At 47.5% G+C, this 27,245-nt stretch overlaps 1 protein-coding gene across 1 annotated transcript in view; it reads left to right on the forward strand.

Annotated features, from left to right (window-relative positions):
• Positions 1-17,705, forward strand: part of ST3GAL1 (ST3 beta-galactoside alpha-2,3-sialyltransferase 1) — a 100,440-nt gene extending 82,735 nt beyond the window's left edge. Inside the window, exons 4-8 of the mRNA XM_077351453.1 lie at positions 1,600-1,796; positions 4,296-4,475; positions 9,397-9,442; positions 11,709-11,828; positions 12,859-17,705. Of these exons, the coding sequence (XP_077207568.1) occupies positions 1,600-1,796; positions 4,296-4,475; positions 9,397-9,442; positions 11,709-11,828; positions 12,859-13,032 (717 nt within the window). The 3' untranslated portion in view covers positions 13,033-17,705. The remainder of the gene's footprint in view (positions 1-1,599; positions 1,797-4,295; positions 4,476-9,396; positions 9,443-11,708; positions 11,829-12,858) is intronic.
• Positions 17,706-27,245: the final 9,540 nt, after the last annotated feature.

A 27,245-nucleotide genomic window follows, 5' to 3' on the forward strand; every position in this document is an offset into this window, starting at 1 on the left:
GAGTCACTGCAAATCAGAGTAGTCAGCGCTGACTTTTGATGGACCAGGGCTGATCCAATATAGGACAGCATCAGCTGTCTGCAGGGCCCCAACCTACAATTCCATTTGCATTACAAACTTCCCCAAGAGGGTTGCCAGCCAATGGCTGGCCCCCAGCAGCAGACTGAGGGTGAAGTGGGGTTAGTGGAGGCACTGTCATGTCATCGTGTCATTTCCAGGGCAAACCCGGAAGTGACATCACACTGCTCTAGGATGCCTAGAATGACGCCGTGTCCAGGACATACCAGTGACATCACACTGCTCTAAGATTCCTAGAGTGACATCACTTCTTTCTACTTTCCTCCTTTTTATCCTGCCCTCCTGGGAGTTCAGGGCGCCGTAGGTGGACCACTTTCCCTTTTGTCGGCTCACAACGACCCTGCAAGGTGGGTCAGCTGGGAGAGAAAGAACACCCAAAGGTCACTTAGGCCTGAGAAAACTGTACTGAAAAATAAGCCCCATGTGGGGATCCCCTCAGGAAAACATCCTGAAGATTGCAGCCTTGGATCTTCATGGAAGACTTTTAAGAGTACAATAATAACAACTTTATTTTTATAGCCCATCTTTCCTGGTTATCTCAGAGCAGGTAACAACAAGGCATGCACAAGTCATAAAGACCTTTTTCTTTTACTCTGGGTCTTAACAGGTCTTCTAACTGCTGCACTGGTTTTTCAAACTGAGCGCTGTGAAATGTGTCTCTCTCTAGGTGTGCAGAAAAACAGGGATGGGGAATGAAGGAAAGAAGATCATAGCAGAAAGAGCAATAGAGATTAAGGGACAAAGCATCCAAATTTGGAATCTTTTTGCCTCTTTTAAAAAATGGAAAGTGCAGCCAGAAATAGGTTGAATGACGGGAATAAGATTCCTGTGAGGGAAGAGATTTAGCCCTCTCTCTGCACATGGGTGTCCCCATTGATCCGCTGAGGGAACCATAAGTCAGGTATTAGAATGTCTGAGGGGGTTCCCAAACCGGACCGTAAGCCGCAGACAAATGGTGAGGGAAATGCAGAAGGGCAACCAATGATGCATGAAGAAATGAGGAACTGAGAAGAAGAGATCAGGACAGATCAACATCCATTACCATGAGGAAACATCTGCGCAAAGATACATAACAACATCTAGGGAGGGGCAAAGCCAAGTCACGGTGAATTTGTGGCGTGGAATATCCGGGTCCTCTTTTTGCTCACACCGAATAGCAAGACAGATCTAGATGCTTTTATACAGCCCAGGCCTTGTCACATGACCAGCAGAGGCCTATCAGGGTCAGCTAGGGCTACCCGGTCCTTTCTGCCTATCGGTAGGGATGGGGGACAGTGGGGTTGCCAAATCCAGATTGGGAAATTCCTGGAGTTTTGGGGCTGGAGCCTGGAGAAGGCAGGGATCTCAGTGGGGTACAACGCAGGAGGTACAACGCAGGTACAACAACCAATGCATTCATTTTTTTCCAGGGGGATTGACGTCCGCAGTCTGGAGATGGGCTGTCATTGCAGGACATTTCTCAGGTCAGCTAATCTTCTCACTCCCCCTTCTGTGGAATGACTTCTGTGTTCTTCTTCCCAGAAACTACAAGGCGAGAGAAACCCTAAGTACATGAACGAGTCCATCCGGGAGTTGTTTGAGGTCATTCCCGGAGACAGGGAGTCAGTTCTGGAGAGGAGCGGGTCCCAGTGCCGGAGGTGCGCCGTGGTGGGGAATTCGGGGAACCTGAAGCAGTCGCAGTACGGCAAAGAGATCGACGGCCATGACTTTGTGTTCAGGTGAGTGGCATGGGGTTCTTCCACCTGAGCCTTGGATCATTCCCGCCTAGGGATGTGCGATTCGGCCGCCGAAGCATCCATTCCCGCCCATCCCAGTCAGGCTGCGATGGGTGGGGATGCTTCAGCGGCCGAATCGCGCAACTCTACAGGCTGCCAACTCTGGAGGAGGATATTCCTGGAGGTTTGGGGGTGGAGCCTGGGGGTTTAGGAAGAAGAAGAAACACCAAGCTGTCGTTTTCTCATTCCATTGAGCTCGATGGGAATTATCTCTGAGTAAATATAAGAAGAGCCTTGAGGGAGCTGAGCCAGTGGCTAAGTGGTCCCCAACAGGGTGCCCACGGGCACCATGGCATCTGCCAACACTTTTTCGTATCAACCAGCTAAGTGTTTTTAGAAAGTGGGCAGAGGCCAGCAGGGCTTCTGATTGGCTACTGGAAATCCCCTTGGCTGTGCAGATTTTTTTTTTTAATTGCTTTGGCAGCAGCTGCTACCACAGTACAAGGATCTTAATTGCAGGACTGAAATGAAAGTGTGTCTATGCACAAAAATGTTTTTAAACAATGCGTTCATTTGAAGAGGCATCCCGTTACCCAAACCTTCCGCCCGAGATGTTGAAGAGTCACTGTCAGAGTTCTGCGTAACCTCACTCCCTAAGAGCGGAAGACTCTTATCCGGAGAACCGGGTTTGATTCCCTGCTCCTCCACCTACAGCCAGCTGCAGGTTCTCTTGGAGCTGTTCTTGCCAAGCAGTTCTCTTAGAGCTCTCTCAGCCCCATCTGCCTCCCAGGGTGTCTGCTGTGGGGAGAGGAAGGGAAGAGTGTTTGTAAGCGGCGTTGGGATCCCAAGTGGCGTATAAGAAAGCAGCTCTTCTTTTAATCTTATAAATAATTTTTTTAAAAACTAGTCACGCAAGAACTGTTAGTTACACAAGCAGAATACGATCCTGAATGTAAGGTGACTCAACCCCACCCCTTGAAGTTAAACATCGTTGCTCATTCCTATAACTTGTATGCAAATATAAGATAACCCCTTTTTCGATGACATATGGGGTTAAGCTTGTATTAAATACTGCACCCACCCAGTTTTAATTTCTGACTTAGACAGGAGAGCAGTAATGTCTCAGTGGCACCCAAGTGACCCCAGGAAAGAAAAGGCAATAAAGTAATTGTAATTGCGTTGACTTTGAGCAAGATCCAACTGCATTCAGCAAATGATGCTTTCTCACTAGCAGGCCATGCGCCCGAGCACATGTGACGCATGAGTTCAGTGAACCCCAGATTTGTAATCCGGCTCGACCTCATAGCCATTGGGGGCCATGAACTGGGCTAGGGCAGTGTCTTTCGGTCAGGTGGTGTTCAGGGGCACCATGGCATCTGCCCACACCTTTCTTGGTGCCCCCCCAAGTCTTTTCAGAAAGTAGACTTGGGCCCAGTGGAATTTTTGCCCAGCAAGGCCCCTGACTGACCATTGGAGATCTGATTGGCTGTGCCAGTTTTTAAATTATTTCACCAAAATACTTCAATCATGGCCAGCTCTGAGAGTGGGCGAGCCCTGTCCCTTCTGTCCCCATCAAAATGGCTCCTTCCAATGGCTGCTTTTTCGGGTTAAATGACACACAATGAGCCTCAGTCACGGGATTCCAGTTTGGTCCTCTTTCGGTGGCTTCATCACCGCTTAGATTTGTTATGTCCCTTGAGCAGGATACAGAATATTTACAGATAAAACGAATTGAAACTTACAAAAAAAATGAAACATGAAAATTCTAAGGGTCATCTGTTTACACATAATATATTTCTGGTAAGGGATTAGAGGAGGAGCTGATCTCATGGCTTAAGCGCCGCTTAACACCCGCCCAGGGCAGCTGTACTGCCCCTGAGTGCCTCCTCCTCCAACCAGCTTGCCTGTCTGTCCAGTGGCCAGCCAATCACCTTCTGTCCCCCACCCCTGACCACCCCCTCCTCCTTCCACTTCCCTCCGAGGCTCGGAGGCTGCAGATCCCTGTTGTATAAGAGCTGCCCCTGCCGGTGAGTTCCCTAACAGCTGCTTGTGGCCTTTCCAGGTCCTGGGGGGACGGGGAGGCCGTCCACATAGTTCTCCCACTCCACCCCCCTAATCTAGCACCCATTGTGTTCCTGATTTCCACGGGCTTGGCCCCTAGTAAATAATAAGAACGTTCTAATTAAATTTAGCAAGTAGCACCAAACCTTTGGCTTATTTCTTCCAGATTCCTTCCAGACATTCTTAATCTTGGTAGCCAACCAAGCAAATTTGGCTACGGCAGAAGTCCATTCACTGTCTTTATCAGACAGCGTTTTCTTAAGTGTATCTAGTTGGTGGGAGAAATGTCACAAGTTCATTCCTAATTGGCTTCTGATCATCCAGCTGGTTTAAAAAGAGCGACACGGAAAGACCACGGCAGGAGGCCGAGCTCTGGCCGCCCTCCTGTTGACTTTGACCCCGTTTCTCTCCTCGTCCCTGTTGGTCTTTTCCCCACCGCAGAATGAACAAGGCCCCGACGGCCAACTTCGAAGCAGACGTCGGCAGCAAAACCACCCACCACTTTGTCTACCCGGAGAGCTACAGAGAGCTGGCCGAGGACGTCCACATGATCCTGATTCCTTTCAAGACCTTGGACTTGCGCTGGGTCGTCAGTGCTCTGACCACAGGCACCATCAACCAGTAAGTGGCTCCTGCAAACACCCAAGAGGAGGCTTGGGATTGCTTGTTAACTTGACAGTGGGGCAAAGCAAAGACACCGCAAAGCGCCATAAGCCAGCTACGATTTGAGGGCACCTCCTGCCACTAGCAAAAGGGCTATGGGGCAACTTGCTCCAGCGGAGCAAGCTGCCCCATAGCCCTCTTTTGCTAGTGGCAGGAGGTGACGTCGAACTGCAGCTAGCTTATGGTGACTCTGTAAGGTTTTCAAGGCAAGAGAGGTGGTTTGCCATTGCCCACCTCTGCATAGCAATCCTGGACTGAGGCAGTGGTCTCCTACCCATCTGCTCACCAGAGCCGGCCTTGCATAGCTTCTGAGTTCTGATGAGCCAACTTGGTAACGTGGTAAAGAACTGCAGCTTCTAATCTGGAGAGCCAGGTTTGATCCCCCGCTCCTCCTCCCCCATGCAGACAGCTGGGTGACCTTGAGCTAGTCACAGTCCCGTTAGAACTGTTCTCGCAGAGCAGTTCTCTCAGAACTCTCTCAGCCGCACGTAGCTCACCAGGTAGTCTGTTGTGGGGAGAGGAAGGGAAGGCGATCGGAAGCTGCTTTCAGGTAGTGAAAAGTGGGGTAGAAAAACCAACTGTTCAGTCTAGCCAGGGCCATCCAGGCCAGAGCCATATTTGGGGACCTGGATGGAGAGTCTCAGTAAAGGGTGCCATTCATGGCGGCATCGATACCCATTCTGTGGAATCCAGCCGGGTGTGGGCAGATGGGACAATGTGCTTGACTCCGAAGGTAAGCCTGGGCATGCCAGCCACTGCGCCCCTGCTCCCCGGCTGACCCACTCCGGACCCGGCCACACTCGGCAGCACTGGAGGAGGAAGGCCTGCCCCGGTTCGGCCGTTCCACTCCTGATGCCTCTCCCCGCCTGTTGAGGAGCGGTGGGAGGAGGGATGAGCCCATGCAGCAGCACCTTAGGTGGACCACTGGCTGCAGCAGCCCTGCTCACCCCCTGGGCCACTTATATGCTAGTGAGTGGGGGAGGAGATGGCCTGGCACTGCCATGGCTGGTCCTGGAGGCTATTTGGGCTGCCCCAGTCCTGATGCTGCTTTCTGTTCACGAAGGACCTGGGGGTCAGGGGCAAGTCCTCTGTGCTAGCGCCCATTGAATTCCCAAATCCAATAGGCTTCCCTGCTACTTTGTAAAAGAGTTCAACATAGAATATCTGTTCCCTTTAATATTTCTGGCAAGGCCTTGGAGGAGGAGCTGGTTTCACGGCTTAAGTGCCACTCAGTGCTTAATAACCACTCAGGGCAGCTGTCCCGCCCCTAGGTGCCTCCTCCTCCAACTGGCTTGCCTGTCTGTCCGAGCAGCCAGCCAATCGCCTTCCATTCACCACCCTGACCACCCTCTCCTCCTCCCACTTCGAGGCTCGGAGGCTGCAGATCCCTGCTGTGTGAGAGCTGCCCCTGCTGGTGAGTTCCCTATCAGCTGCCTGTAGCCTTTCCAGGTCCTGGGGGGAGGCCATCCACAGAGTTCTTCCACTTCACCCTCCCAATCTAGCGCCCGTTGTATTCCTGAATTCAACGGGCTTGGCCCCTAGTAATATATAATAGAGCACAACTGTAGAACGTTATGCTCAGAAATCTAGCCCTTGAACAAAATTGCTCTTCTCAGCCCCTTTGTTGATTTTTCAGCGTAAGAGGGTGGCTGAACAGTGCCGAGCTCTCTGTGCAATGGATCCACCCGCCCCGTTCGGCATTTGTGCTCTTCTCCTCCTGGTCTTTTCAGTCAAGAATCGAAACTGAATGATGTCTCCATCCGTCTTGACCTCCGTGCCCATTTGGGAGCCTAAGCTCTCCACTCCAGAGAAACAGCCCGCTGGCTGGTGGCCCCCTCTTCTAGCCGCTTGCCGGAGGAGTGAGCTTCTGCATTGTATTCCTTTGTCCTTTTTTAATTTCCTGGAGAGAACTTACTGGGCCGGGCGAGACTCCTTGGAGATTGGATCTACGGCTACTTTTATAGACTCAGTAAATGGACAGCAAAGGGGCAGAAATAAAGATCAGGTGGAGAGGAGGGGAGAGGAGAGGGAGAAATGTAGCCGCTTCCAATAATGTGAGTCAGCCAGTTCCCGAGGTTAGATAAACAGAGAGGAGAACATTCCGGACTGACGTTTCTTTATCTTCCCTTCTCTGTCGACACTCCTGCTTTGCTGCTTAAGTGGGGGGGGGGGGGATGTTGGGGATTTTCAAATCCCTCCCCGGTTGTGACGTCACAAGTACCATCCAGTGGACTCTCCTGGGGTGACGGCGCACCCATATTCCCCTAAGTGCTCGCTATCGAAATACTTGCACGTTATGGGAAAGGAAAACAAATGTTTCCTCAACCACAAAAATATTTCGCCCGGGCTGCGCAGGAGATAAGATTTTGCCTCAAGATACACGATAGCTATGGGAAAGATGTCAGATTGTCCTGTCAGGGCTCAACTTTGTCTGCTCGGTCAGCACCACACCCGTTTCAGTTTCCGGGAACGTACGGTTTCAGAAGGATTTGGCCCAGGGTGTTATTTGGTGAAGTCTGAATGTTTCCCAATCAAAATCACACATCCTTGCGTGTGCGTAAAACTGCTGTCAAACCACAGCTATACTTAAGGCGAACTTGTAAGGAGCTTTGACTCTAAAAAGCTCATCGCTCCTCAAATATTGTTGGTCTGTAAGGTGCTGCTGGACTTGAATCGGGCTCTTCTAGGATCAGGTAGCTGACATCAAGAATCAAAACACTGACCAACCGGTAGGATAACTTTTCAACCTCCCAGGACACTCCATGGGAAACCTCAGAATAGCTGTTTTATGGCAAAGGGATTTCAAAAACTGACTGGAATGGGAGATTGTTGAATTACAAATTATTACAACACTCAGAGCAATGGAACACCCTGGACTTAACAGGGATATTGGCTTCTTACCTCACTTATAGGTGCTAAGTCAGTTCTCACTTATATTCAGAAACTGAACATGTTGGAGCTTATTTGGGGGTGGACACTGGACTCAGTTCTAACTAAAGGTGGACACAGACTGGGAAAGCTCTAGTTCCATTCTTGGGTCAGGGTGTTTCCAGGTTCAGGGTGTTTCCAAACCCCTGACCCAGGCCCTAAAGCAAACTGGTCCATAATCATGACATAAAAAACAAAAAAAACCAGAACTCATAAGAATAACAGAAGAGAGACAGAGAAAGGGGGGAAAAAGGAGAGACAATAGGGAAGGGAAGGGAAGGGAAGGGAAGGGAAGGGAAGGGAAGGGAAGGGAAGGGAAGGGAAGGGAAGGGAAGGGAAGGGAAGGGAAGGGAAGGGAAGGGAAGGGAGGAAGGAAGGAAGGAAGGAAGGAAGGAAGGAAGGAAGGAAGGAAGGAAGGAAGGAAGGAAGGAAGGAAGGAAGGAAGGAAGGAAGGAAGGAAGGAAGGAAGGAAGGAAGGAAGGAAGGAAGGAAGGAATTTCTTATAATTTACACTACGATTATACTAGAACCAGAGAGCTGGTAGGGGCCATACAGGCCATCTAGTCTAACCCCTTGCTCAGTGCAGGATCAGCTTGAAGCATCAATAAGAAGTATCTGTCAGCTGCTGCTTAAAGACCACCTGTGCTGAAGAGGGTACTGTGTCCCCCTTGGGTTTCCTGCCTCATATATAGTAGGATTTGTACATAGTAAAATTATGTGGCAATTGACAGACCCATTCATGGTTTGAAAATAATCTACCCTGTGCCCCTGGCCCATTCTCTGAGTATTGTTTTCTCTTTGGTACGGGGGGAAAAGGGGTCACTTTGATCAGACCATCACTGAAAGCTTCCCTCCCCCAGAAAAAAAATCAGTGAGGGAAATGAAAGTAAATGAGAAGGAGCAGAAAAAATTCAGGCCGCTGGAAGGGTAACCCCCGAATCCAATCGATGTTTCGAGACCGGAGACGTGAACAATGAGATGTTCTTCAAATGTCTGGGTTCTGAGGATTGTGTTCGGGGATTGAGAAACGCTTGATTTTGCCAGCGTCTCTGTCGGAGTGGAGGAGGGCATCAATCTCTCCTCCGCCGAGAAATGAATTCTGGCAACCAGAGAGCAGCCGAAATCGCTGTAGCAGGGAGGGTAACCCAACGATGCGCCTAGAGAAGTGCGTGCAAATTCATCTCAACTTTTCTGACACCCTTTCGTCTTTTTTTTCTCAGAAGGGCCAGAGAAGCAGGATCTATTGAAGGAATGTTTGTGAACATTCCGTGGCTTCACAGTAGCTGAGCCAATAGCTAGACGCAGGGGTAGTCAAACTGCGGCCCTCCAGATGTCCATGGACTACAATTCCCATGAGCCCCTGCCAGCGTTTGCTGGCAGGGGCTCATGAGAATTGTAGTCCATGGACATCTGGAGGGCCGTGGCTTGACTACCCCTGAGCTAGAGGAAGTAGCACACTGAGTCAGCTACTAACCTGTTGTTCCTCTCCTTTAACTTTGCAAATCCAGATCTTCCGCCTTTTCGTTTGGCATTTCCTTTATACAAAATATGAGCCTCTTGTGGCGCAGAGTGGTAAGGCAGCCGCCTGAAAGCTTTGCCCATGAGGCTGGGAGTTCAATCCCAGCAGCCGGCTCAAGGTTGACTCATCCTTCCATCCTTCCAAGGTCGGTAAAATGAGTACCCAGCTTGCTGCTGGGGGGTAAACGGTAATGACTGGGGAAGGCACTGGCAAACCACCCCGTATTGAGTCTGCCATGAAAACGCTAGAGGGCATCACCCCAAGGGTCAGACATGGCTCGGTGCTTGCACAGGGGATACCTTTACCTTTACTTTATACAAAATGTCCCCATAGGAATCAGAATATCAGAAACGGGTCGGCATTTTTGTTTGTTTGCTGATGCGCTATAAAGTTGAGTTGGACTAAACCCACTCTCTTCATCTCCTTTAACAGCACGTACATTCCAGTCCCGCGCAAAATTAAAGTCAACAAAGACAAGGTAAGCAATCGCTCTGCTTCCTCCTGGGGTATGCCTCTCTCTTTGATTAGCACTAAGTCTTCCTGTTCAGTTTCCTGTGTTTTTTTCCTTCCAATTCTCCAGTCTCATGCAGCAGATTTAGTTTTTAAGAGCAAACCTTCAAAAAGGTCCCATCTAAGCTGATGCCGCAGGTATTGACATTGTATGGATGGACCTAAACTGGAACCAGTACTGAACAGGGGCTGAATAAAGTGGAATCATAGAGTTCAACGGGACCTTCAGGATCATCTAGTCCAACTCCCTGTAGAATGCAGGGAATTCGCAATTAGCTGCCCACCTCCAGTGACCCAAATTCCATGCCCAGATGATGCGTCCTCCCAATAGAATCCCTGACCAGTCCAGCCTGGAGGAAATTTGCCTCCTAACCCCAAAATGGCAATCAACATTTCCTTGGGCTTGCAAGGAAGGGCCACAAGAGCCAAGCTCAGACACAGTCCCTTCTCCCTATCCACTCCCAATCTGCCTAAATTCACAGAATCCGCATTTCAAGTACAATGTGTGAATAGCAAACCAATGAAAAAATGTTTTTTGTCTGTTTTTTACTGATTTATTTGTAGTTTTCCCCAAAGTGCCATCTAGTAACAACCGCATTTAAAATATTTTCCTCAGTTGCAAAGACAACACAAGAGGATTCATAGACCCTGGAGTAAATTTCAAACAGTAGCTGCAGATTTCTCAAAGGTGGTATCATAGAAAATAGCTACAGGCCATGAGCTGCACTTTTGCAAAATTCTGTTCCCAAGATCTTCTGCCATTCTGAATGCAGGTTTAAACTGCGTGTACAATGGTACTGGCTAGATATTAGGGGGTGGGGAATTCACAGTCAGAACAATTCAGCAGTGGAATTGGCTGTCTAATGAAGTGGTGATCTCCTCCTCACTGGCAGGATTTGAATCCAGGACTTCCAGATCCAGCAGTCTAACCCAGAGACTCCCAACCAGGGTTATGTCAGCTCTAGATGGGTTATGCTGACCGAGCTCCCACCTCCCACTGCAGCCTGGAGCCGGCTGGGAGAGTTTCGGTGATGTCACTTCCAGTAACATGTCACTTCTGGGGGCGTGGCTAACTGACATCACTTCCAGGTTACCTTGAAGACTGCAAAATTTTTTAAGGATTACTCCATGATCAAAAGGATGAAAAAGACTGCTCTAACCAGTATTATATATACTATTATTATGTATATTATGTATATAGCTCTAGCAGTATAGTATTATAGTATATATACAGTATTATTATGTATATAGCACTATAGTACTATAGCGCTGAGGCCCCAAACTATATCCACTTTGGATCCAACTTGCAGCCCAGAATACTCCTGCAGGTAGCACAGTTTTGCCTCTGTCGAGGATCCTACAGACCCTTGAGATAGAATCATAGAATCATAGAATCCTAGAGTTGGAAGGGGCCATACAGGCCATCTAGTCCAACCCCCTGCTCAACGCAGGATTAGCCCTAAGCATCCTAAAGCAATGATGCCGCAGGAAGGATTCCGAAGGTGCCAAGATCCCTGAACCTGGAGAAATCACCAGCCCAGCATTGACAGGACTCACAGCCCTTGTCCCTGCTGCCAGTAGATGATTTAGTTTTGCTTCCCAGCGGTATTATAAAACCTATCATGCTAGACTCTTTGCAATCATTGTGTCTGCACGCTACCGAGCCTTCAGCATTCCATGAAGTACCGGCCAACCTCGAGCCCTTTGGAGCAATAACTTTTTTAAACAAAATGCTGTTTTGCAGAATGTTGTGCAATTCCCAATTTCATTTGAAACTCTGACCAGATGCAGGAGGTCTAAGCTGTGGCTGCATCGCCACCTGCTGCAAACGCTGGGAACTGCACTTGTGCCGTTTTAGTCTAAATTTGGCCTTTCTTGACCTTTTTAACCATTGAGAAACCCCTGAAATAATCTTCAGGCTTCAAGAAACCACAGAAATAATGTCAGCAAGCCACACATTCTTACCCCGACCCTGGAAGTCAGACGTCACCAAAGCCTGGTCTAAATATATTATTGTTATTATTTTAATGATGACAAGACCTTCAAGGCAGGTCATGTGCTTCTCTTCCTCTGATCCTCACAACAACCCTGTGAGGTTGATTAAGCTGAGAGAAAGGGATTTGCTCACAATCACCCAGCTGACTGGGCAATTCCAGCTTTCAGAAAGCCTTGCCTGATCTCAGAACAGGGTGTTAGCAACCAAACCAACAAACCTTTTGCTGCTTTCCGCATAGATCCTGGTTTATCATCCCAACTTTATCAAATATGTTTACGACAACTGGCTGCAGCATCATGGAAGATACCCTTCGACTGGCTTCCTGTCGGTTATATTTGCCCTCCACATCTGCGATGAGGTATGTGCAACCGTTAGATCTTGGTTCACAAACGGGAGATGATGGAACAGAAATTCCCTGGAATGGCATGGTTATTTCAGATCTCAGCTGGTCGATTCTCAACTTTGAATGATTATCGGCGTTAAAAACAAGCCTTCTCCACACCCACGCAAGCTGAAAACTAGCACAGAGGAAAGGTTCTCATTGGTGTTGTCTTTCTGCTTGCAGGGAGCTCTCAGGAATGTATGATTTAGACAGGCTGCCTTTGGTGGTTCAGTCCATTCTGTGATTTCCGGTTCCTTCTTCTTCATTGTTCTTTGTGTGTGAACTAAGCCTTTATTCTCTTCCTGATTTGAAAATGTATGCTGCTGAAATGGTGGTCCAAGAATTGCCATATTATTGGATATATTTGCTAACTGTCTGAAGCACGCATACTAGGGAGAAAGTCTGACTGAACTCAGTGGGAGTATAGTTGGCAGAAAGTGTCATGTAGACCCCATGGCAGGGGCTCATGGGAATTGTAGTTCATGAACATCTGGAGGACCACAGGTTGACTACCCCGGATGTAGACAGTGTTGCCCTCGGTCAACCAATGGCTTGACACAGTAGAAGACCGTTTCAGTTGTTCCCTTGGGCAGCCAAAGGGAAGGGGTATGATTTGATCTAGGGAAATAAAATGGGTCTCAAGGACTTTCACCTCACCTCCTACCGGATCCTTTTAAAATTGGAAATGCCAAGGTATGTGAAATATCTTTCCTTTGGATGTTTGGCCCATTTCTGAACCTTGACGTGGCGTAGTGAGAGGCAGCTTCTAATCTGATGAGCCGGGTTTGATTCCCCGCTTCTCCACATGCAGCCATCTCCGTGACCTTGAGCTCGTCACAGTCCTGATAATGCCGTTCTCACAGAGCAATCCTGTCAGGGCTCACCTCCCTCACAGGGTGTCTGTTGTGGGGAGAAGAAGGGAAGGTGATTGTAAGCCACTTGGAGACTCCTTTGGGTTGTGAGAAGCAGTGTATAAAACCCAACTCTTGTTCTTCTTTCTCTCCAGGTGGATCTCTACGGATTTGGAGCAGACAGCAAAGGCAACTGGCACCATTACTGGGAGAACAATCCTTCTGCTGGGGCGTTCCGCCAGACGGGAGTCCACGACGGAGATTTTGAATCTAACGTCACATTGACTCTGGCCTCAGTTGACAAAATACGTATCTTCAAGGGCAGATGACCCCCATCTTGGAGGGCGCAGTGGTTTCCGCTAGCAAGGATTATTGACTAATTTGTAAAAAGAAAAAAAGAGAAAAAGAAAGGCATCCTGAAGCAGAGTGGATCTTGAAGCTTGAGGGGATGGAGCCGTGGAACGGGAATTAGCAAACCGAATTGATTTGCTCTGCATACCTGCCTTCCTTTCTTAGGAAGAACGTGGAAATCTGCAACGGGGAAAGGAACTCTTTCTTCTTCGCGGCTGCTGAGGGCAAAGGGAGTCTTCGGCTAATATTTCAGTCCCGAAATTTCGTTTTGTGCAAGTGGGAGGAAAAGAACGCCTGCATTGCTTCCTAAGATTGCCCGAATCCACATTCTCGAAATTTTGGCGAGAAAAACGAACGGCCGGAAGAGATGCCGAAACAGCTTGCAGGTTTCCAGCCCGACGAGAGGAGATGCAACCACCCTTTCTGTTCACGAATACCTCAAAGGATCTTGGATTGCTCTGGATCTTTAGACCTTTTCTCTGAAGGTCTCCAGCTCCCGTTCCGTACTACATAGGCCATGGTGCACGTGTATTTCGGAGCACCAAGTCTGCATTTACTGGCATCCAGAAAATTTATACAGACTCTTTCCATATCTGGTTACTGATTTTTTTATAAACACCTTTATTTTCTTCGCAGCCATAAGGAAACGGGGGAGAAGCCGTACGTGGAAAACCCACGAAGATGGAACCAACTCACCACTACTGTTTACTTTTCAAGACGTCCTTCTCTGGAGTCTTCTGTAAAAGACTGAAATTTGTTATATTTCTATATCTGACGTGCCTTTCTAGAATGGGCAGAATCAAAGCGGGGAGGGGCGGTTTCTCTCACAGGCTCAGTCACCTGAGTTTCCCTCACTCGAAAGTCACCGACCAAAGCTAGAGCCCCGGTCCTGGTAACGTTTTGTATCGATGGTCTTCTACTTGAAAAAGAAAAAAGCCCGAAAACAAACATTTCGTTTCCCTTTGAGAGGTCAACGTTTTGCCTTATTTTAAAAACCAGGGACGACGACAACAAAAGAAAATTCACAAGATTTGTGCTTAGACTTTTCTTAGACAAACAGATGGAGTAAAAAGGCCACATTGCAGGGAGGGAACGCGCTTTTCATGACGGAGTCTTCGACGGGCGAAGGGACATGTGACTGTTGGAAAGTTTATATCCTAGACATCTGGTGGAGCTTTTAAGGTGTTTCTGGAGTTGTATCTAGCTGTTCTTCGGCAGCCTAAGACAGCTGCCCTCTCAAAGAGATTATTTTACAAGACAGGCTAGGAATCTCTGGTGGTAAACCCACTGGTCGTAGTGACGGATCACCCCCACTCCCCCCCCCCCTGGCCACTGTTCCTGTGTCTTTAGTAATTAGTTGCATGAAAGGCAAAAATTCAGCAGGTGCAAGTTTTCCGAGTAAGGGGCACGCCATCTAGGAGACTGCTTCCCCTGCTGAATTAGCACCTGTCATGTCACCGATGACAGAGGCCTCTTCTAGGAAATGGAGAAAGATTTCTCTGCCAAGAAAGGTTAGAGATAAAAGAACATCCCCCAGAGGTCAGAGCTTGTAATTTAGTCTTGCAGCGGAGAGCAATTAGGAAATTATCCGGAAAGCTGATAACTGCTATCCCCAAAGCATTCTGGCCCAGTTGTGGAATTGGATTGGGGCTGAGGGAGGTGAGTTCAAATCCCCACTCAGCCATTGGTTGACTTCAGACTAGGGTTGCCAACCGCCTGGAGGATAAAGAATGTCCTGACCCTATTGTTGTTGTTGTTAGGTGCGAAGTCGTGTCCAACCCATCGCGACCCCATGGACAATGATCCTGACCCTATACGAGAGGGTTAATTGTAAGAAGGCTCCTGCTATGAAATTTTTACCACTGTTTGATGTATCATGTTAATAACTCATGCTTTGCTTTTAAGTTCTGTTTTCTGATTTCTGGTGGTTTCCGGTTCTACGATCCAAATCCTATTGCATTTTCTAGCATGGTGGAGTGTTTAAGGGCGGCAGACTCTAATCTGGAGAGCTGGGTTTGATTCCCCGCTTCTCCACATGCAGTCAGCTGGGCGAGCTTGGGCCACTCACAGTCCAGATAGAGCTGTTCTCACAGAGCCGTCCTGTCAGAGCTCTCTCAGCCTCACCTACCTCACCAGGTGCCTGTTGTGGGGAAAGAAAGGGAAAAGTGTTTGTAAACTACTTTGGGGCTCCTTCGGGCAGTGAAAAGTGGAGTATTAAAAAACCCAGTTATTCTTCTTCACTATGAAACATCCCATCCTCCAGCTGGTATTGCCTCGCTCTTTGTAAGCTGCCTTGAGGGCCAGTGAGAAAAGCAAGTTATAAATGACAAATCTAATAAATAAAACAGGATATCCCTTACTGCCAGGCCACAATAAGCTTCAGCTCCCTTTTCTATGTATCGCGCCTCTATTAAAGGCACAAGATGTTTTCCTCCAGGTCTGTTGGCAACCTTAATTCCTACCTCGCAGGCTTGCTGTAAGACGCAGAGATATGCATATACTGCCCTGTGTTTTTTAGAGCAGTGGTCCCCAACCCCTGGTCCGGGGACCGGGACCGGTCCGTAGATCAGTCGGTACCGGGTCGTGGCTTCTCCTTGTCCTCTTCCCCAGCTGCTGCCTCGGGGGCTGCCCTGCCACTCTGCCACCGGCTCACTCCTTGGCGAGGCACTGTGCAGCTGCTGCTGGCAGCGCCCCTCAGCTGGCGGTGGGAAGTCAGGGGCACCGGCGGGAAAGCAAGCAGAGCAGGGGCTTAGGCAGTGGTGAAGTCCCTCGGCAAAAGACTACCCCCCCCCTCCCTGGGCCTCAGTAAAATTGTCAAGCGTTGACTGGTCCCCAGTGATGAAAAGGTTGGGGACCACTACCTTAGAGGGAAGACAAGAAATAGAAGCATAACACTGATATGTCAGTCGGTTAACAGGAAGATATGTGTGAGGCGAACTGTTGTATCTCACCTGTCTCTGAATGCCAAGAAAAGCTTTATCTGCTGAACGGCAAGGAAAGTCACTGATAGTCTTTGCCTAGGCTCATTCTCCACCTGTTGGATAATGCACTTTCAATGTACTTTTGCAGCTGGGTTTTTCCTGTGCGAAACAGGAAAGTCTGCTTCTAAAGTGCATTGGAAGCGCAGGATCCAACATGTGTGGCATTCTCTCCCAGGCCCATTCTGTACACAACAGTTAATGTACTTTCAATGCACTTTCGAAGTAGATTTTCCGGTTCTGCACAGGGAAATCCAGCTGCAAAAGCACATCGAAAGTGCATTATCCTACAAGAGCGGAATGAGCCCTGGATGGGTTGGGTTAGCTTGGTCGTTAGTCAGACAGCGGATGCTTCCACACCCACTAAATAAGGCATTTTCATTCCACTTTGCAACTGGATTTTACTGTCTAAAAAAGCAAAGCCGACTTACAAACAGTCGCTGGCGTGGATTGAAACCGCCTTATTTATTTTGAGTGAGTGAAAATGCCAGCAGGCAACGGCAAACCACTTCTGAATGTCTCTCAGAAACTAGGCAAGGTTGGCCCTGGTTAGTCCTTGGATGGGAGACCACCGAGGAAGCCCAGGATTGCTTCACAGAGACAGGCAACAGAAAACCACCTCTCTTCATCGCTTGCCTTGATCTGGACAGCCCAGGCTAGCCTGATCTCATCTGATCTTGGAAGCCAAACAGGGTCACAGTTTAGAGGCAGGCAATGGCAAACCACCTTTGCTCAACTCTTGCCTTGAAAACCCTACAGGGCCACAGTAAATCAGTCACAGCTCGACAGTACTTTCTACCACTACCACTGCCACTGCCCTCTTGGGAGAGGGCCTCACAATAGAAGGGAGATACCCTCTTCTGCCTCTTTCTTACCCCTCTCACATACCTCCTCTCCACCGTTGCTTCAGAATTTCTGTTTCCTGCCCAGCTACCCAGAGCAAAGAAATGCTGGTGTTCCAGAATGCCACATGCGGGTTATCTTGAAACCAGCGTGGGAGGTGCCAGATCTCTGGCTGTCCAGGTCTGTATTACCGTAATTGTTTTCTTGCAAGGGTCACAGATTGGGTCGCCAACTTCTTTGGGCTACCACTGCTCCTGTGCCTTTTAGCAGTTGCTACCCAAGCAGATACTGGTGGGTGATGTTTCCTTGAAAAGCTGTGAATCCCTCCTGCTGATTTCCACAGAATGAGGAGATATTAAATGTGTAGGGTCAGGCCTACATCCCTGTTTTCCTTGGTTGTTTGATCACCTTAAATCTCACACATTTTGTAGGATGGGGGGGATTTTTCTATATATAATTTTATTTTAAGGAATCGAGGATATATGGCTATGCTATCTGCATTTCTTATCAATGCTAAGTATCTCTTGCATATTTATTTTGTGTGTGTGTGTTGTCTGAACAAAAACCAAATTTCTTGAATACTTCCCCTCTTCCCTTTTTGGTCTCCTCTTTTCTGATTTTGATCTTACACTATGTTTTTAAAAAAGATTATCATTCTTTCCAAATGAAGGATCAATTGTATTTGGATGACATTCTTATTTATTGTTCACGTTTCCGATATGATGCAAATGATTTAAAATTTAAAATTTTTTATTTGTAACTAAGTCTGCTTGAATACCTTTTTAAAAAAATAGAGCAGTCTTCTGATTAAAGACACATTGCTTGATGAATAGTGTGAATTTCTCATTGATTATACTACACAAAGTTCGGCTTTGGTGAAGATCAGGTGGTCCTAGGAATATATTTTCACTGCAATTCTGGGAGTCCTCAGATTATAAGGAGAGGCCATGCTTGATGAGCAGGGAATAAAAGAATACCCCAAAGGGGATAATGTTACAAAAATCGAAAAGCAACAAATCTAGCCGACAAATAGTTAGGACCCAAAAGGTTAGGTGTCCATAAAATATAAATAATCAACTTTTATTGTGCACAACTTGTAAAGTTAAAAGCATAGATAAGCCCATATGCTGTTCATCAAAATCACATAATATCCACCATACAATGCTAGACCCAACACATTTTGACCCCAAACTGGATCTTCCTCCTGAACACACTTATAATACAGCAAAGAATGCAGGTAGCAGTCAGTGAGATTTTTTAAAATCAATTCTCTGTGAATAACAAAAACAAGGCCTGGGCATGCAAGAGAGGGCCCCAAGAGTCAAGCATGGACACAACCCTCCCTGCCCCCTCACTCACAATCCGCCTACATTTACAGTTTCAAATCATGCATGCATCTTTTCAGCCTCATAGCTTTAGCTTTCCATTCCCAAATGTGAGACTACCCAAAGGAAAAAGAACTTATTTTTGCTGTGGCCACAAGGGGGTGCTGTGCTTCTACACTCTCTTTGGGAAAGATTCCTCTTATGAGAGAAGTAGAGTTGTTATTCCCCAGTTCAGTGCAGCCTTCGCCTTTTTCCTCCGTACTGTCCGTCTTTCTTCACTTGAAGCATAATATTTTTGTTATGTGACTTCTTCCCCAAATGAGACGCCCTGCAGAATGGAGCTGCAAAAGCTTGTTATGCAGTTAGTGAAAAAGTGGCAAAGATCCGGTCGGTGACAAGTGACAGAGAGGTCAATCTCTCCGTCTCTTGCTGTATCTTCACAGAGCAAACCCAGGAGCATTGCAGTTTCCCCCACAACCCCAGAGTAATGTTACCAACCTCCAGGAGGGACCTGGAGCTCTCCAGGCCCTGTGCGACTGATCTCCAGATGAGAGAGAACATGGCCGCTTGGGAGGGTAGGCCCTGGGACAGCACCGCCCGGGGCCAGGAATTCCCTAACTCAGTTTGGACTATGAAGTCCCTTCCCAGTGGGGTAAGGACTCCCTAATTCCGAGGCCTGATTCTCAGCTTGGCAAATTGCATCCCACTCAGCATCCCATTTAAAGGGGGTGGGGGAGTGGCACCGAGTTGCTGCCAAATTATGGCAACCCAACAAAGAAAAAAATAATGTGTCCAATGGCTTAATCAAAACTTAAGAGTCTCTGTTATCTCTTTATTATTATTATAATTTCCACCTGGACTCTGCAAAAAAAATGGTTGTCAACCTTGGGGTCCCGACCCCAAGGTTGGGGTTGCCTGGCCCTTTCCGTGGGTTGGTGGCCACTGCGGTGGTGGCAGTGGCTGGTGGCGGTAGCAGGCGGCAGGCGGTGGAGCCATGGCACTGACCACCTCCATATTGTTGTGTGCTTTTGCCCAAGCCTGCACATCTGCACACGCCACCCGCATGTGTGCTTGCGCCACTGCTGCCACCGCATTTGGGGATGCAGCATGACGGCGGTTGAGAACCGCTGCTCTAGATTATTCCTCCATTTTCAGCCCTTTCATCAGTGGCAAAAATGAGTCCTCCACAAAGTGGTATTAATGAATTCAATATATTGAATTCAAATATATTCCACTCAATGTGGTCTGTTGTATTGTGCTCTCCCCACTGTCGTGGAAAGTAAAGGGAAGGTAAATGTAAGCCGCTTTGAGACTCCTTTGGGGAGAGAAAAGTGGCATATAAGAACCAACTCTTCTTCTTCTCCCAACCTCACCTCCCTCACAGGGTGTCTGTTCTGGGGAGAGGAAGGGAAGGCGAATGTAAGCTGCTTTGAGACTCCTTCGGGCAGAGAAAAGCGGCATATAAGAACCAACTTCTCTTCTTCAGCAATATCAGGGCTCTCTCAGTCTCCCCTCCCTCACAGGGTGTCTGCCATGGGGAGAGGAAAGGGAAGGCGAATGTAAGCCGCTTTGAGACTCCTTCGGGTAGCAAAAAGCGGCATAGAAGAACCAACTCTTCTTCTTCTCTTCTGAGTTGTTTCGCTTCTCAACGAAGCTGTTCAGTCTTTAAGCAACCGTCCCCCTTTAACATATTCAAACTCTATCAACAACTCTGATCCACGGGAAAGGCCAAAAAGGACCGCTAAGTATTCTGAGAGCCTGCCGATGGGGTAGCCAAGAACAGCAGGGAGAGCAATTTCTTTAAATCCTCCGCCGAAGAATTCCTGGCTTCCAGCTGTTCAAAAAGAACTCGACCAAAATTCACCGGAAGGATGGACGCATTAATGCTCTTAGCGATGCTGAGAGGGTCACGGCAGCATCCGCTCACGAACAACTTTCGGCGGATGGAAACCAATTGCAACTATTTTTTATCTTGAGTGTTCTGATGTCACCATTTCCTTCTTCCCAGCCCTGACAACTTTCATGGCTGTGGACTGGTAAAAAAAAAAAAAGAAAAGTTTGAGAACAAGAGAGACAATAAAACTACATAAGAAGAGCCATGCTGGATCAGGCCAGTGGTCTGTTTTGATCAGCGCCCTGTCTATGAGCTTTCTCGGCCCCACCCACCTCACAGGGTGTCTGTTGTGGGGAGAGAAAGGGAAGGCGATTGTAATGCACTCTGAGACACGTGAGACCTGCTGAGTGACCTTGGGTAAGTGCACTAAGGTAGTACCTTTTTGGTCCTGGCCCCTTCCTGGTGGAATGAGCTTCCAGAAGAGCTGCAGGCCCTCTGGGATCTCTCTCAGTTCCAAAGGGTCTGCAAAACAGAGCTTTTCCACCAGGCTACTGCTTGAGGTCAATGAATGAATGATAGTCACATGAAATGGGCCATTCTCCAAAAATTCTCCCCCGAGTGGGAGAAGGGACTGTATTAGGCAAGTTACTGGCGGCTGACCACAACTGTATCGAATTCCAAATTTGGCCCCAGTGTCTGGATCAATACATTTGCACAATGGGAAGACACACCTACAGAGGGGATGATTCTACAAATTGGGGGGGGGGGAGGAATCTGGTCTACAGGAAAATCCATGAACAGATCTAAAATGGGGTATTATTAAAACAAAACAAAAAATCAACAAGACCCAAATCAGAGACGGTAAACAGAAACCTTGGAGTTAATTGTTAACCTTGCTTTCCCTTTTTAATCATTGATTTACTGTGTCTGGTGAGCTTTTCCGTTTTGTATGGATTCGCTGTCTTATTCCAGTCCCTGCTCCCACTTTAAAATGTGGGGAAAGGAAAGGAAACATTACTTGGGTTCATTTGAGCAAGCGACATGGTGTGTGCCAAGCAGTTGCTGGATCCAGGACCTAACTCACAAGCAGGTGACTGAAGTCAAACTTTCCACCCCACTTGCAACAACAGGATGGATTCCAGGAGAAGCAAATCTCATTTTCCCTCTTTTCTTTCCTGTTCCCCCCTCCCCTGACATCTCTACTAACAATGCTGATGAGTCACAAAGTTATTCTTCTGGGAGGTCATCCAGGCAGAAGGCAGGAGGGGAGAAATTTACACATGGCTATAAACGCACAAGCTAAGAAATCATTACCTGTAGGGTTGCCAGCTCTGGGTTGGGAAATATCTGGAAACTTTGGGGGTGGAGCCAGGAGTGGGTGAGATTTTGGGCAGGGAGGGACCTCAGTAGAATATAATGCTATGGAGCCCACCCTCCAAAGCAGCCATTTAGTTCAGGTGAACTGATCTCTGTCACCTAGAGATGAGCTATAATTCAATGGGATCCCCAGGTGGGATCCCTATGACTCTTTGGACTGGGCTTTGCAATGCAGTGCCCATAGATGCCATAATGGTGAGAGTGACAAAGCTGACCTATAGTGACCCCTGGTGGTGGTTACAAGACAGGAGATGCTCAGAGGTGGTAGTTCCTTGCCTCCCTCTGCATCACAACCCTGGACTTCCTAGGTGGTCTCCCATCCAAATAATATCCAGGGCCTACCCTGCTTAGCTTTGAAGATCTGACAAGACTTCCAGCACCCAAGGCTACAGACTTCCTCTGTCTTCCAACACCATCCTCTCAGCAAAACTCTAACCATTCGTCTACACAACAGATCAAGGGCACGGCACAAAGTGAGATAATACAGACAAGCAAATGAATGAATTGTTCTTGTGCCAGATCAATGAAGCCCCCCCCCCCACACACACACAGACACATTGAAACCATGGTGGAGTGTTACTGCATTAGCAGATCCTGATAGCCATAGCTCTGAATTCTGCCTCAAAACAGCAGCACCTGGGACCAAGCCCTGTGAAGAAAGGCTGAGGGACTTGGGAATGTTCAGCCTGGAGAAGAGGAGGTGGAGAGGGGACAGGATGGTTCTCTTTAAATATCTGAAAGGCTGTCACTTGGAGGAGGGCAGGGAGCGGTTCCTGTTGGCAGCAGAGGAGAGGACCCGCAGTGATGAGTTTAAACTACATATAGAATGGTACCAGCTAGGTATGGGAGGGGGGATTTCACAGCCAGAGTAGGTCAGCAGTAGAATCAGCTGCCTAAGGAGGTGGTGATCTCCCCCTCACTGGGAGACTTTAAGCAGTGGCTGAACAAGATCCTGCAAGGGGCTTGGAGTCAGACTCTTCAAAATGCATGATTCTTCAATTCTATAAGAAGAGTTGAGTTTTTTATACCCTGCTTTTCCCTACCCGAAGGAATCTCAAAGCAGCTTACAATCACCTTCCCTTCCTCTCCCCACAACAGACACCCTGTGAGGTAGATGGGCCTGAGGGAGCCCTGAGAGAACAGCTCTAATATGACTGTGACTGGCTCAGGGTCCCCCCCCCCCCGTGGTCTGCATGGGGAGGAGGAATGGGGAATCAAATCCGGTTCTCCAGATTAGAGCCTGCTGCTCTTTAACCACTACACCAGGGATCCTCAACCTGTGGTCCTCCAGATGTTCATGGACTACAATTCCCATGAGCCCCTGCCAGCATTTGCTGGCAGGGGCTCATGGGAATTGTAGTCCATGAACATCTGGAGGACCACAGGTTGAGGATCCCTGCGCTACACCACCCTGACAGATGTTGATTGAGGCTAACAATGCTTTGGCCCCTTAGCAGTTCATATAGGAGCAGGAAGTCAGCTGAAGATTGCCCCAGGGTTACGCCCCCACCTTTTCTACACTAGTTGGTAGCTGGCAAACATCACCGCAGTCTCATGTTCCTCCCAGTAGGGGGCAGTGGTGCAGAACCTTCAACCTGAAAAATATTTCACCCACTCGAATATTTCAGAAAAAAAAACATAACTTTCCTGCTGTAAACTTTTGACCCCTTTCTGGCACAGGCCAATATTTTGGTCTCCACTCTGCATTAATCATTTTATAGTTACAGAATCCTGCAAACTAGTTAATTGGTAACCCAGATGTTTATCAACAGTTCTCAGGCAATCTATTCCTATCTTGCAATGTTAGGTTGTTCTCTTTATCTTCGGTTTTTAATGAGTAACTACCACCTAAGAGAATAAATACACCCACTTTTGTAGCTCACAAGGAATGCTCTATTTTCAGTCCACGGCGGTTGCATAGGGAGTGGCGAAGTCACAGGCCTGAAAGCCTAATTTTAGCAGTCTATCTACTATTCCTACAGCCCCACAACCAAATGAAACTGAAAACTGGTATCTCTGGTTAGTTCTTATTCACATAGGTGGACCCATTCCTGAGCTCTACCAAGGCCAGACTGCACAGGAGCTTATAGATATATCTAATTCTCAACATGGCCAAATCTGTGGATACTTAAATTCAAAATAGGAGCCATGCACACATGATATTTCTACAAACTGGAAGATGTCCCAGGTTTGCAAGAAGATCTGAAATATATGTTGGGGGGGGGGGGCACTAACTCTTTGAATGTTACAAGTAGTATCTGTAGCTTTAAGAAACAAATGTTGGTGATGGTTGCTAGGCAACTACAGAGTATTACCAGCTTGCAAACCTTGGTTTCTGGCAATAGAAGGTAGGGAGAGGGAATAGGACCTTTCCCAGGTTGTTTTGGCTTTTGAGAGAAGATACATAAGGCCACTTCTGGCATCAGCCATGCAATTTCCATATCTTTACAGGCCCAGGTACTCACTACTGTTCTACAGATGCCACCCCAAAAAGCCACTGTAGAAGACAAAGAGTTGTTCTTCATACCCTACTCTTCGCTTCCCAAAGGAGTCTCACAATCACCTTCCTTTCTTCTCCCTACAACAGTCCACTTGTGAGATAGGTGTGGCTGAGAGAACCCTGAGAGAACTGTGAACGACCCAAGGTCATCCAACCTGGCATGGGGAGGGGGGGAATCAAACCCAGTTCTTCAGATTAGAGTCCACTGCTTTTTAACCAAACTGACTCTCGCTGGTGTAGTCTAATATAGTATAGTGGTTAGAGTTTCAGACAGGGATATGGGAGACTCAGGTTCCCCACCCAGCCTAACCTACATCACAGGATTGTTGTGAGGATAAAACGGAGGTGCAGAGAAAGATGCAAGCTGCTTTGGATCACCCTTGTGAAGAAAGGTGTGGCATATTTGTATAATGTCATTGAAGATGGGGGGTCAGATCAAAGGTAGATTGATGTAACTGGAAAGGAGAGAAGGAAGCAAGAAACAGAGAGGAGAGCCCCCAGTCTGAAAGAAAGCTGAAATACTGTAGCGGAGAACATTCCGGAAAAAGAAGTGCCCTGTAGCTCAGGCCCGATAGTTTTCCTTAGGTGGACAATGGTGTAGACCAGGGATAGTCAACCTGTGGTCCTCCAGATATTCATGGACTACAATTCCCATAAGCCCCTGCCAGTGTTGACTACCCCTGGTGTAGACGAGGCTTGTGACTCTGCAAGTACTGGATGGGTAGGCAAACAGGTTGGGTGAATAGAGTTACGTGTTGATTAGCTGTTGCTTAATTAGGAAAGGTACTGTTTTTCCAGATCTAGACAGCAAATCTAGACAGCATCCTAAAAAGCAGAGACATCACCCTGCCAACAAAAGTGCATTTAGTCAAGGCTATGGTATTCCCAGTTGCAATGTATGGCTGCGAAAGTTGGACCATAAGGAAGGCCGAGCATCAAAGAATTGAGGCTTTTGAACTCTGGTGCTGGAGAAGACTCTTGCGAGTCCCTTGGACTGCAAGGCAAACAAACCGGTCAGTCCTGGAGGAGATCAGCCCTGACTGCTCTTTAGAAGGCCAGATCCTGAAGATGAAACTCAAATACTTTGGCCACCTCATGAGAAGGAAGGGCTCCCTGGAGAAGAGCCTAATGCTGGGAGCGATCGAGGGCAAAAGAAGAAGGGGACGACAGAGAATGAGGTGGATGGATGGAGTCACTGAAGCAGTAGGTGCAAACTTAAATGGACTCCGGGGAATGGTAGAGGACAGGAAGGCCTGGAGGATCATTGTCCATGGGGTCGCGATGGGTCGGACACGACTTCGCACATAACAACAACAACAACAACTGTTTTTTCGGAGGAGGAAACGTAACCATTTGACTTTGGGAAAACAAGGTCGGGAGAAAAAGACTGGGGAGGAATCTAAAGCCCTCTCTCCCTCGTGTTGGACCCCCACCCGCCTCAGAATTTATTTGCAGAGCTCATCTGATCAACAGGACACGAGGAAGACCCAACATGTTGTTGGGGAAGTCTGTAACAATATGATCAGGATACTCTTCTTCCTGGGAACAAACCTGATCTTCCATATATCAGTCACCAATTACTGACCAGCGGTTCGTTTTATTTTTTATTTTTAAAACACTGCTTCCGTACAGCGCCCAAATCGGTAACAGGGCAGAGCAACAGGAAGCATATTCGGAAGAAGCTTTTAAAATAAGAATTTCCTATTCCAGGATTTAGAGCAGGGGTAGTCAAACTGCAGCCCTCCAGATGTCCATGGACATCTGGAGGGCCACAGTTTGATTACTCCTGATTTAGAGGTTTTGTTACCGTTTTGGCCCGCCAGTGGCTTCCTTTCCCTCCTTGATGACATCCGCAAACTAGTGAGAATCACAGTGGAGCTAAGCTCCTCAAATAGACAGTTGCAGTTAATAGTATCAGAAAAAGGACCACACCGATTCATTGAAAAAGAAAACAGAAACTTTTGTGTAGTAGAAATGGCAAAAAAAAAAGTGAAAGAAGGCTTATTTCAGAGATAAAAGTGACCAAACAGCATCTAAGAACCTGTCAAGGATCGATAGTTCCACATCTACTGTAGAAGAGTTTTGCTGGAAATTGGGGGATGACATCTGCTAAAGGTATCACCAGCCCTATCAAAGTAATATCTAAATATATCATACCTATTGCATTTAAAAATGAAGACAGTTGAGAGCATAGGGGAAAATACTGAACCAGTCCTTTTCAACTGGGGTTTCTTAATGGCCCTGGAAGGGTTTCCTGAAAAGGTGGAAGTTAATTAATTTTTTTAACATATTTTTAATTTTAAAATCATTTAATCATTTATTATGATATGACCATATATGGTCATGTCGACCTGCCCTCCAAAATGGCCAATGATGGCCTGGAGGGGGTGGGAAGGGGAGGGGCCCCAGATGGGCGTGTCCACATCTCTGCCTACCAACCATATTCTGAATCATCACACCACTTCTGGGATTTCTTGAAACCTGGAGAATGTTCAGGGGGTTCACAATGATTAAAAGAGAATTGAGAAAGGCTGTTCTAGATGGACAAAACATGCAGGGCCTTTCCGATTACAAATAAATAAATTATATCCCACTGAAGCCATTCCCCTCCCCAAACCACTCCCTTCATAGGCTCTACTCCTAAAACTCCAGATTTTTCCCAACTCAGTTATTGAGCATTCTGGTATTGGTGCCCAGTTGCCTCACTGTGTGTGTCATCATCTTCCTCATTTGTGTGGCTCCAGAGTTTACTTTCTTTATAATTTATCATTAGATTTATATACCACCCCTCTCTGTGGACAGCCTTGGGGCAGTTTATAAATTGCCTTTGGTGGTGGGGGGGGAGGGCTTTGAGTCTGGCCCTGCCAAAAGAGTGGGCAGAATGGACAGAGAGAAACGAACCCATTTTGCTAGTAACTTTTTAAAAGCACGAATCGGTGCTTCTTTTGAAAGCAAGGGTAGGAATTCTATCAGCACGATCTCTGGCTTGAGAAAAGAAAAAAAAAGGGATAATAACACTTAAGTCAGGAACAAACAGAAGGAAGGAGAGCAAAGCAATCCGGGGGAAAGATAAGAAAGGTGTTTTTTGGAAAGTTTGATGAAGGGACGGAAAGATATGGAGGATAAGGTTTGAAGACGAGATGAGGGGACTGGACAAGGGCAAGAAAGGCGAGAAGGAGAACAGAATGTCTCTTGAACATACAAGTGCCAAATGTTGGAGGCCCAAAGTCTTGTATAGCGAGGTTCAACAAGGCTCAGAGCCACTCGTAGAGTGAAGCATCGACTCTTTATTAAGATCACACCACAGAAACGAACTCAGTGACTCACCACTCAA

Source organism: Paroedura picta, chromosome 9 (assembly GCF_049243985.1).
Source record: "Paroedura picta isolate Pp20150507F chromosome 9, Ppicta_v3.0, whole genome shotgun sequence".
Classification (NCBI taxonomy): Eukaryota; Metazoa; Chordata; class Lepidosauria; order Squamata; family Gekkonidae; genus Paroedura; species Paroedura picta.